This window comes from Rhinolophus sinicus, linkage group LG03, assembly GCF_036562045.2.
Source record: "Rhinolophus sinicus isolate RSC01 linkage group LG03, ASM3656204v1, whole genome shotgun sequence".
NCBI lineage: Eukaryota > Metazoa > Chordata > Mammalia > Chiroptera > Rhinolophidae > Rhinolophus > Rhinolophus sinicus.
In genome coordinates, this window is record NC_133753.1 from 125,829,600 (window position 1) to 125,841,993 (window position 12,394).

The 12,394-nt window shown below is 43.9% G+C and overlaps 1 protein-coding gene across 1 annotated transcript in view; it reads right to left on the reverse strand.

The window, feature by feature from the left end:
* The window catches only part of MAN2A1 (mannosidase alpha class 2A member 1), a 166,038-nt gene extending 154,867 nt beyond the window's left edge, over window positions 1-11,171 (reverse strand). Inside the window, exon 1 of the mRNA XM_019727767.2 lies at window positions 10,446-11,171. Coding sequence (XP_019583326.2) covers window positions 10,446-10,580 — 135 coding nt within the window. The 5' untranslated portion in view covers window positions 10,581-11,171. The remainder of the gene's footprint in view (window positions 1-10,445) is intronic.
* Between the last annotated feature and the right edge of the window lie 1,223 nt (window positions 11,172-12,394).

Genomic DNA, 12,394 nt, shown 5'->3' on the forward strand with positions numbered 1-12,394 from the left:
AACACACATGGAAGTTCATGTATATGTTTAGGCTGCAACAATTCCCAGAGAACCAGTCACATGTCATCTGGCCAATGATTGCTGGTCTTTTTTGGTACTCTGCCTTATATTTTTTCACATAAGGCAGTCTTTGTATACAAGGGTTATTATATACTATCCATTTATACTACCTAAACTCATTTGCCATGGATGAATGGCCTATACTATATTTTAGGGCCTGCTGTTAAATAAATGCAATTGACATGTCTAAGATGGTTTTTCATATAGAAATAGTTTTGGGGAGCCTCTGAAAGGAGATAATCAGCCTGACTTCAGGCTTATTTATACCAATCATCTCCTCAATAAGCCCCTTCTATTCCTCACTGACAGGAGACAGGTATTTAGGCAAGCCCCATGTGAATGATTATAAATTCTGAATTTCCTAACTCTTCTTTGCAAGCACCAAAGATTCTACAGTTTTCCAAATCCTTCCCTACTGACTGGCTTTATAAAAATCCATCTGAAGCAACTGATCTCCTAGGGCAAGGTAAGACCTGGTAAATACCACGGAAGCAACAAATGCAACATAGTAAGGCACAATGTAACAGATTACATAATAATAGCAAACTTCTAAATACCATACCAACAGCATCAAAGATGAGTTAAGGATACAAATCTTGAATTCTTCTCAAATCTTTTTCTTTCTTCTATTAAACAATTACTGGTTAGGTTTTTTTCCCCTAAAAGTCACAAGAACTATCTTGCATCTCCACTGTCGTCTTGATTTGACCCTACAAATTTTCAAGAGGTGGTCGTTGGACAGAGATAGTTTTATTTCAGTATGTGGTGGGTCAGCAACCAAGCAAAAGAGAGGGGGGCTCTTTGCCATAAACAAGAGGCAGTTGGTGGGTATTACCAGAAATCTCATTTTCTGAACAACCTTGAACTTTGAGGCCCCGATTTGGGGTGCTGCCTTTTGATCTTTAATAAATTATCTATCCTCCGCCCCCCCACCCCACACAGAGGAACCTATTTCTGTTCTTACAGCACAGAAAGAAAGAATTTATCCCCATAAGGTGGGCCAAAGGTGAGAAGGGTCTTTTTTAGTTTCCTATTGAAATGCTTCTTTGAACTCCTTATGATAGTCTCATCTTTTCTTAGATATGCTGCCCAATGCGCTGGTTTCTGACAATCTGAATACAAGCTGACTTCATTTTATTAACATCTGCTACACAATAATCTTAATAAAGAAGCATAGCTTTTGGCTGTAAGAAATGTACTTGGTGCTCTGCTCTCTTCTCACAAAGCATAGTCCCGAGTGAGCTGATTCCTTCTCGACTATACTGATGACCACCAGGTCACATGTCCCCTCCCTGATCTCTCACTCTGGCACTCCAGCCCACTATTTCCACTAATGTCCACCTAACCATAAATGAAACCGAACTGGGCTTTCAAACCAGCTTATCTTTCAAACTATCTCCTTCCACAAACAGTACAAGCAGGCTCCAAATACCCCAAAGGAAAAAGGTGAGAGAAATTTCTTTGACTCAAACCAACCATCGTTATCTTTTATCAAATCTATACGGTGTTTCCCCGAAAATAAAACCTCACTGGAAAATAAGCCCTAGCATGATATTTCAGGATGACATCCCCTGAACATAAGCCCTAATGCGCCTTTTGGAGCAAAAATTAATATAAAACCCAGTCTTGTTTTCGGGGAAACACGGTAGAAAGCCCCAATGCTTCTTTTTACAAAATGTCTCCACATTTTCCCTCTCCCTCTTAATTCTAGCCAATTCAGTACTGGTATCAGGATTTACTGCCTTCTGTCTGTATTACCTCAAACAGATTCTCAGCTCCTTCCTGCTTATGAGTCTTCCTACACACTGCTACCAGAATAATCTAGATTAAATATTCTCTTAGCTCTCTTCCAGGTCTAAAATTTTCTATGAAATTAATTCTCCAACACTGCTTTTCTCAAGCGGCGTTCTGGTATACTCTGTACCTTCAAATGGTTAACAACTATCTATTGCATCACTCCTCAGACTGGTTTTCAGGGCAATTCACAATCTGATCCCAAACTACCTACCTTGTTTTCCCAACTACCCTTTACAAGCACCAAAGATTCTAAATCAGTCTCCTCACTTCTTCTCATGATGCCCTCCTTCATAACTCCAAGCCTCCAAAAGCACTGAACTTCATGCTAAGAACGTTCTTTCTCCCTTCAAAGTCCTGCCCCATCAGGAAAGTCTTGCTTCTTTCCCATGTCCTTCGGTCAGCTGGACCTAGGCCATTACTAGAACTTAGTTCTGTTTCTCAATTCCTTTTGAGGCTTTTGCCCTTATATTAAGGATATAAATCAAGATCACGGACTCTTGTTTTATTTTTCGCTCCTGTACCATCAGAACTTACAACAGTGCTTGGTACCTAATAGGTAAACCTCTGCTCCTAAATCTCTGTTCATTGGTAATAACTAGCATAGATTAAGAATTTATTATATGTCGGGCACTGCTCTAACTTCTTTAAGTGAATCATTAAATGACATTTAACTGTCTCTAATTGTTTCACAAATGGCAGTTGTGTCCCCTCAAATAACTACGAAGCCCTTTCAAAGCAAGTAATAACATTTCTAGTATGTCTCTCCTAATCACCAAAGTACCTAACACATAGTAAATTATCAAATATATGCTGGGTATAGTACAACAGATGGGCCACTGAATTGCAGGCCACAGCGCATGTCTGAGGTATGCTATGACTGGCGATGAGCCCTGGGGCAAATTTCTGAAGTCCAATTTATGTAGCTCAGCGTCCTTATATGGAAAACCAAAGAGTGAATTACCTGGCCTGGAAGAGCCCTCCCTACTCTAAAATTCTATCTCTGATTTTTTTCTTCATTTTACGACTTTTCTGGAGTGCTGGTACTATTAAGATGACTACCTCATGGGATTCTGAAAATACACATTCAGGATTTTTTTGTGCAGAAAATAATTCTGAGGATGAGTCATACTCTCAGTCTTCCATCCTCTAATGCTCCACAGACTAATAATAATAATAATAATAATAATAATAATAATAATAGTAATGCTACCACGAAGGCCTAGACCCATACATTCCACATTCCTCTCCACCTGTGGCATGAAGGAACAGAGGTGAACTGCTGCAAAGGACAGCTTCAGCCCCAAAGCATAGCCTTACCCTGAAGGGGGAGAGCTCCTCATCACAAAACTAAACAGTAGCAGTCCTAGAGGAAACGTGTTTAAAAGAATAAAAATCATTGGCAAATTCCTGGCTCTCCAGAATCCTGTTTCCAGACAGCGAGGTTCACTGGTAAAATTGGGTCGCATTTGGGGCCTGCCCTGCCATTGGAAAAAGCATTTAATTTCTCTGGACTTCCATGGGTGCACACCTGCAAAGAAGCTGCTGGGAAATCCATTTAGATGTGAAAAATGCATAAATACATACATATAAAAATGCAAAAACATAGTAGGGTAGCAGTTAAGTGCCCCTGCAGGCATCCTGGTACTTCTGTGCCTCTAAGCTGAGCAGCCCTCAGGGATTCAGGGAGGAATGTCACGTTCCAGCCAAGATCTATGGTTTATAAAGATCCCTAGACCCTGGCTCTCCCTCTACAGTTACTAACTGCCCCAAGCAGTCCGATGAGGCTCAGAATCCAGTACATGTCTGAACTGTAGCAAATCCAAATATTATAAAGTCATGGTTTTCAATCTTGAGACTATGGATCACTCTTGCTTAGTTCGTGCCCTAGAACCCTATGTCTCAGAGCAGCCCTATAGTGAGAAACCTTCAGGTAATAGAAAGATATCCATGCTCCAGCATGAAAGTTCCCCAAGGATATGTGGAAATCTATGAAACATGTGGATAGCACTAGTTTTAAACCACACTCTCAAAACACAAACTGAATTTGACAAATGCTGATGTAATAACCAGCTCATGAGAATTGTGTTTTTAATTAACCCACCTCTGCTTCAACAGATCGAACCACACTGTAGGCCTCCAATGTTAATAATAAAGAAATACAGTTTAAACTAGGAATTGGACAATTGTTTCTGTAAAGAGCCAGACAGTGAATATTTTGGCCTTTGTGAGGCAGATAGTATCTGTCACAACTGCACAAAAATTCTAACCTTAAAGCACAATTCATAGAGGAATGAGTGTGGTTACCTCATAAAATATTTAACCATTTTAAAACGAAAAAACCATTCTTATCTTGGGCCCCTACAAAAACAGGTGGCAGCACAGATTCGACACAGTTAGCTGACTTAGGCAGAATCAAGACCAGAGGCCTTGAGGACAAAAGGGAAGGAAGGAGGATATTTGTCAAGAACTTCATTCTTTTCCTATCCCTACTCCCATCCCCTTTCTTATAAAAGGCTATTTAAAACAAAATGAAATGGACAGACAGGAGGGAAGTCTCCAGGCACTTTATTTTCCAGTTTCTTTCCCTGCTTTTTCTCATCTCAAGAAGTGATACAAGTAGCCAGAATCACCAGAATTAACAGAAATAAAACTAAGTGATACCTTGAAGAAAGGAAATAGCTTGCCTGAGGAAATTTCAGACATCTCAAATTATTTTAGCATATGACTTTCATGCTACCTTGTTACTAATCAATGCATCTTATCTTCCTGTACTAAAAGGCAAAGGGAATAAATCAGAACTACTGACAACCTCTAATTCAGCTCACAGAAAGTAAAAGATGATCTACTTACTATCATCTGACCATAATGCTTTTCTCAGAATAATAAGTGCATCCAATTTTTTTAAAGTACATCCAATCTTAAAAAAATAAATTTCAGTATGATAATCTTCCATTTTTTCTTTAACTTGCATATGAACATAATCTACGCTTGTATTTTCTGTAACATATGGCAATTTAGAATCCTAAAAATGTAAGTGACTTTTAGGCATCCAGAGAAAGGATACATTTCGATCATCCAAACATGCTAGTTATCCTTTTGAGTATTAGAATTAAGCCTTTGGCTCACCCCTTCCTAAAATGCAAAATGCACAGTGGGTATAAAAAATAGGCCTTTGGCTAGACTGCTGCCAAAACTGGTTTTCAACAGGGTCGATTTTGCCCCCAGGGGACATTCAGCAATGTCTGGAGATCCCCTTTTGGTTGCTACAACTGGGGGAAGGGAGAGGAAAAGGTGTTTCTGGCATAAGACCAGTAGACTCTAGGGATGCTATTGAACACCCTAAAATGCATAAGACAGCACCCCAGCCCAAAATGTCAATAACAATGACGCTATGAGGTAGCCAAAGGTAGAGTATGTACAGTTTTAAACTACAGTGCTTCGAAGTGGATCTTTTCTTTCGATAATAGTTATGTTAGATTTACAAATTTAACGTAAACTATTTACTGGATACTTACTATGTCTGCATAAAAGTACAAACAACATTATCTTAAACATACTATCTCACAGAAAAGCTACGTTATGACCTCAAGAGACTTTCTTTCAAATCAAATGATTTACTTCCTCCCTATCACAAGGCAAATCTGACAACACTCAAGCATTAGGTTTGAACTGCATTTCAGTACAATCAACCGTGCTCACACTTGTTTGAACCTAAGCATGGTTTCAACCTTCAAATTAGCAGCTTGGCTTGCAATCTGTAAGTGAAGAGAAACCTTTTTTAGCTAAAATGGTCTACTGCCTGTCCTGATCAACCTACAAATCACAATGATGAAAAGAAGCAAAATTCACTCTTGGAGTTCCTCCACCTCTCCTTAGTTCTGCGTATACTGTAAGAGTCCATGCTGCCAGGAATTTGACCAACAACATCCAAAGGGGCCAAAGTACAATGACTTACAATGCGGCAACCAGAAATCATATCTCCCCTACTGAATATCCTCCCATTTTCTGAAAGATCTATATGGAAGTGAGGAAACAACAAGGGAAAACTGAGACTGCTGGACTCAAAAAAAAAAAAGAAAGGAAAAGAAAAACTAATAATTAAGCAGCGGCAGCTACCGAATTACTCCTTCTAGGAAAATCTCAACACTTAATGCCAGTCTGCCAAAAAAAGGCCAGAGTTTTAACAGCTATCACAAAAAGCAACAGCTGACTCAAAGTAAAAACAACAAATAAGAGTGCTAAGTTTAGTCAATGTTTTGGCCTGCCCACAGCCCAGATATCCTTTAATGCTAATTAATGAGTAACAGAGTAAAATCCCCTGCAGATAAATAGGATTGCAACATCTCCCAAACAAATGTATTTGTTTAGACCCTGACAGCAGTGCTACTCTGGGAGCAACACATTCAGTTTTAACAATAATAAACTTAAGCCTTCAGACCAGATGCAGCGAGTGTCTGTCCCAGTTGGTGTTTAGGAAGTAAGCTTGAGTTTTAGTGAAACACGTTGGGCAAGAGTCCTGTAGGATGCCTGCCCTCAGGAGGGGGTGGAGAACAGCCTCTTCAGAGGTTTTCACGTTCTTGCATTCCTCCTGAACACCTGGTTGCCACCACTGTCAAAGTTCTACCACTTCCCAAAAGTCACAGATCTCAAACACTATCGAAATGAAGCAAGCTCCCATTTGTACACCCGCACAAACCCCAGCCACAAGTGCTACAGTTTATAAACAGAGTGCACTTAAGTGTGGAGAAGTGGGGAAGATCACATTTTTCCATATGTCCTCTGTTTCCCCGAAAATAGCCGGACAATCAGCTCTAATGCGTCTTTTGGAGCAAAAATTAATATAAGACCCAGTCTTATGATAGATATTTTACTATAAGACCGGGTCTTATCTAACATAAGACCGGGTCTTATATTAATTTTTGCTCCAAAAGACGCATTAGAGCTGATTGTCCGGGTAGGTCTTATTTTGGGGAAAACATGGTCATTACGATTCACAGATTTCTGAAAGAAAAATAAAATAATTGGGGATTGAGGTCAACTTTTATTAAACATCAACTATGTTGGACCTTAAAGTACTAGAGATGGAAAGAGTTTCAGCATATTTCTGTATGTGTATTATATTTTCACAACAAAAGTTAAAAAAACAAAAGGCATAAAAATCCCCACCTTCCAATGTCTTTCAATCAATACTTGTATTAAGACAGTCTCACTTTTTCACTTGATAAATGTTACCTGGGCACAAAAATAAAGTCTGAACTTCACTGTCACATTTTCCATCAACCCCAAGAGTTAATATTAATCCTTATGGTCATACGCTATACTAGTTATTTAAAAACTGATCATTTGTTACACAAACCTGGCTCATTAATTTAATTCTCTAGATACAACAATAAGACATAATATTATGCACATCGCTGATAGTAAGCAACTTGTGAAATCTGCTTGTATGAAATAATAAAGAATTTCAGGAAGACTTTAACGTTTCTCCTTTCTATCTGCTGGAATTCTTACATTACCTCAAAGTATCTTCAGGGCATTAGGCCCTGGCCAGCCTCTCATTCGGAGTGCAATTTTTATTAACTTTTCTAACTGAGATTTATTAACCCTGAAATATATACATAAGCTAAAACAGACAAGGCCACCTGTTGCCTCCAGGCCTCAAAGGAATTCCTCCCAGAAACACAGGGTAAAGCCTTCCAAAGAGTATCTCAGATGCAGGCAGCTGCTCCAGTGTGGGAGAAAATGGAGCACCCCAAGTTGGGCCCACTTCCACCCCCGAGTCTGGCGAAGTGGTGGAAAACAGAGGTGTGGGAGGAAGGAAAGAATGAAAGCCAGAATAACAGCAAATAGATTGCTCTCAATCTAGGATAGTTTTAAAGCACGTCATGCTTACGTACAAGATGGACCATATACCTTCCTGAAGGTTCTAGATCAACTGACAGAAACTAAAATGGACAAGTCAGAGGAAATCAAACCCTTTCTAGATAAATCATTCTACTAAACACCAAAAATGATACATAGTGACTGACTAGCTGGGTTCTAATAAAACTAAGGAATTCAGTACCCAAACGGAACGAAGAAACATAATACATTGTAATTTAGTTGTGCTATGTTTGGTGTTCTCATCAAATTAAGGTTTACATGAGAGAAGTAGTGGGGGAAAAAAAAAATCAACTCAAATGCTGGATGCTGCCCTACATCATGGTTTTCATTATAATGTTTAGCTCTGAAGTGAGCTAGAAGACATTGTGGGAGAGGTATAAATTTCGAGCATTAAATGTTTCGGAAAAAGAGCATATTTATTTGGGCTTTTTTTAAAAGTTCCTTTTAAAAAAAAAAAGTCATAAGCTAAGGAGCCACAGAGTAACATGCTCTAGCTTCCCCATCAGATCTTTTCCACAAGCAGGCTGGGGCCTAACAGTAGGCAAAGGACTACTACGTGGCAGTACAGCTGGCAGCTGAGAGCCTGGACTCCAAAGGCCGCCTGTTCAAATCTCAGCTTTTAGCTGTGTGACTTTGGGCAAGTCCATCTTGCTGTGCCTGTTTCCTCACCTACTGGGGTGGTGGTTGTGGGAATCGTGTTTATCGTGGAAGGCACTCTGGCTGATGTCAAACACGAATTGGCCTTACAGCACTTTCATCCTGTCCACCTGCTTGGTGATTCAGTGGCTCCCCAAAACTAAATCAGTAAAGGGTGCCTTCTTCCTGCACCGAAAATCCAATACTGAAATTCTGAGAAAGACATCCTTAAGTATAAAAAACTCCACCTACCTCACTGCTTGCACACAAAACAGAAAACACACAGGGCCTCCTCTTCCGGCATCCACTGTCACTTTTCTCCACCAAATGCTTTACATTCTAAGCAGAACTTCGGTCCCATGACAAGGACTAGAGGTGGATATTAAAATACTGGAATTAACTTTGCCTAAGATGTCCCAGTAAAGTGAATGAGTCACTCACTTCTTTAGAAGCAGTAAAATGTCAAGGTTGCCAGAGAACCCCGGCCCCAGATGTTTGCATAAGTCATTTCCAAGTGATCAAAACAAAGCCATAGGACAGTAGTCAAGATAACACTTTAAGTAAAATGTATCAGTTTTTATGATTTTTCATGTAATGAAGAAAATTCTGGAAATAGGTTTGGTGGGGGAAATCACAGTAAGTTTAGCCCCAAAATTATTAAACAGCATATTAAACAAGGCTTAGAAATCCTCTTTTTGCTCTTGCTTCACAGGATTTACCCTTTTTAAAACTTTTACTCAATCTTATCAACAAGCACTAGAAAAACTCTAAACTTAAGATTTAAAGATATCTCAAAGTGCTTATCTCACTTATATTTACCCTATCAGACTACTTAGGAGAAGCAGAAGCTTTTACAAATTTTGATACATCTGTTCATAAGGTTTTCAATACCTCTCAGGGTAAAATATTCTCACCGGTAAAATATTCTGAGTGTCCTGTATTGATGATAGCAATCACAAAGGGGTGTTTTTTCACTTTCATAATAACTCAGGCAAAGTTAGTAGTTTAATTTCAAATAAATTCAAGCCTTTTGCTCTAGCATATCACAAGAACAAAAGGCAAGGATACTCTTTCGTCATTTAAATTGTCACAAAGACAAATTTAAAACATCAACTTATTCACGTACTACGTTTCTCTGTCTCTGAGTCAAATAGTTGTCAGATCAGCTTGTCAGGATTTTGAGATCTTCAGGTTCATTCATTACAGGGGATATTACACAATACGTAATTTTACTAAAATTTCCTAAGTGGACTTGGTCATTGGCAAATAACTCGAAACCGAAACACACGCGGCGCTGTGTCCTTCCAAATAGAACCGTTTGTCTCCGTTTGTTTATTTTTAGTAACTTTAAATAGAAGACTGAAAACGGGTCGTTTTCCGTAACTCGTTTGACAATTCGACCACTGGGCACAAGGCTGAGCGCCCCACAGCTTCCGGCTGGAGTATGACACGCGCTTCCCCACTAGGCTCCCACGTCTGTTCCAAACAAACCCGATGTAGCTGAAGAACGACGACACTAAAATCAACCCTACAGATTCACTTTTAAGAGGTCTGCAACACGAAATAAACTTTTATTTCTTAAGAGACGGTGGGGTAAGAACACTGCCCAAATGGAGTCTGTGTGATCCATTTCCACGAGTGGGCGCGTGCAGGGGGTCTGTGCAGCTTAACCCTGTGTGGGCTGACGGGCTACCCAACAGCGGCAAACAGGCGTTGTGCAGGCCAGGGCGCGCCTCACGCCGCGCCCGATCCCCGGCCAGCAGGTGCCCGAGGCCACCCTTACAGGCCCGGGTACCAGTGCAGGATCATGGCCACTTCACCTGAGCTCGATCCCGCCAAGCATGCCGCCCAGCACTTTGTTAACTCCTCGCGCCCGGGAGAAGGCTCCGGGATCGCGGTCACCGCCGATCCAACGCTGCCAAGCCGGGTTGGAGGAGGCTCGGATCCTCCTCCAATTCGGACTGGCCAAGCCGTGGCGCGGAGCCTCCGCGGGAGAGAGGTCGAGGAGCAGCGGGTAACTACCGGCCCCCATGCCTACCCTCTGGGATCTCTGTGCCCCGGGCGCTTACCTGGGGAAAGGAGCCCTCTTGGCGCGGGCTTTTGGGGTAGTCTAAGTGACCCCGATCTAGCATCAGGTAGAGCGAGAAGATCACAACACAGAAGATCGCACTGCCGAATACGGTGAACTGACGGCTTAACTTCATTTTTTCCTCGATAGACTTGGGTCCAGGACACTGTCTTCACCCGGAGGAAGCAGACTGTGGACTCCTGGAAGCGGCCGCCAGAGGCTCTCCGCTCCCAAGCTCGTGTTCTCCGCGCTTAACGCTGCGGCTGAAGGTCCCGGCCGCGCTCCGCACCTTGTCTCCGAAACCACCACGCGCCCTCGGCCTTCGCCCTGGCCCGCTGTCCTCCTTGGGGCCGGGCGCCCCTCTTAAGGCGAGACCCGTCTGCAGCCCGGAAGGAGCCCCGAAAACTTGATCTCGAGCTTAGCGCGGGTACCCGGCAGGACGAGCGCAGCAGGCGGAGGAGAGAGGTCGCTGCCCGGACTTCCTGCCACCACCGCCTCGACCAAGTCCGCAGGAAAAGTTTTCTCCACAAGGGCAGGCGTGTCCTCCTCACCCAGGAAGTGGGGGTTCGGTGGCTCAGGGGCCGGCGGCGCGGAGCTGGGTCCCAGGAGCCGAGGGGGAAAGAATCCAGTCGGGAGGAGCCGGGCCCCACAACTTAGCGCCGGGACAGCCGGTCCCGCCCCCGCAGCGCAGCCCCCGCCTCCTCCAAGCCCCTTCCTGCGGCCGCCGCGGCAGCCGCCGAGGCCGGGCCGGCGAGCACCCTGGACGTGGGGATGCACAGATCGAGCAGGAGTTGCCTCCAAACGCGCGTCCACCCTGCGGCGTCTCCCGCCCCCCGCCGCCCTTTCCTCTCCCCTCCCGGACCCGGGCTGCGCAGGGAGGGCGCAGGGGGCAGGCAGCAACAACGCGCGGAGGAGGAAAAGGAAAGCAAGGAGAGGACCGTCCCCGGAGAGAAGCCCGCTCCAGCTGCAGCCGCAAGTCCCCTCCCTCCTTCCCGCCCCGCAAACACGGAGATGGCGGCAGCAGCTGCGAAAGGAAGAGCCGGTTCTCCAGCGCCACTCGGCGCTCCTAACCGCCCGCCACTAACAGAAGGAGACAGCAGCGGCGCCGCGGCCGCTGGGTCAATAAGCGCCCGCAGCCCCGGAGCGGAGCAGCCGGCTAGCCCCTCCCCTTCCCGACGCGTCGGGATGAAGGGGCGGGTCTCCCCGTGGCCAATCACAGCGCGCCGCCTGCCCGGCCCGCCCAGCGTCCGCCTCCTGCCGCCCGGCTGTGGGAAGACCCCAGGTGGCTTTTGTGACCTGGGAGGCCGCCAGCGACACGCGTTCCACAGGGTCTGAGTTTTCTACCCTCTTTTCTTTAGCTACCCAGGTTTCCTGTCTTTGAGGGTCCGGGCCTCGCGTGCCTTAAGGGAACTCTGTGAGGAGCTGTAGGAAACGAAAGAGAAGGGGGTTGCGAATTCTATATTCAGATGCATCTTTTCCTCCGTTGCTTTTGTTGACTTCCTGGTGAAACCGGAGGGAAAGGAGCCTGCCAAAGCCAGGTGTAGACATCTGGCTACCAAATTTATGAGGGGAACCTGAGAAGTGATTCATGTGCCGGTTATTGATTGATTGCCTCTCAACTCCAAATTCACCCTTGTTGACTGCGCTGTGAAAATGGATCTGGGCCTTGTCAAGTAAGTTTTCCTTCGCCAAGAGAGGCAGAAGCTTTGTCAGTAGAGGACACTAAAGAGACGTTATGAGGGAAAGGGTTTTTCTTCCCATTTTTGTTGTATTGGTATGCAAGCTCTTGCAGTATACCTGGCTTTCTCTAGCGCCAAGCTCCTATAGTGCTTGGGGAGCAGCAGTTTCCTCCCATGTCCCCAACTTTAGTGGTTTTGTAGTGGAGGGCCCAAAGTGAGACAACACCCCATGAATAGTTTTCCAGGCATGCTAGAGACAAGCTATGAAGCA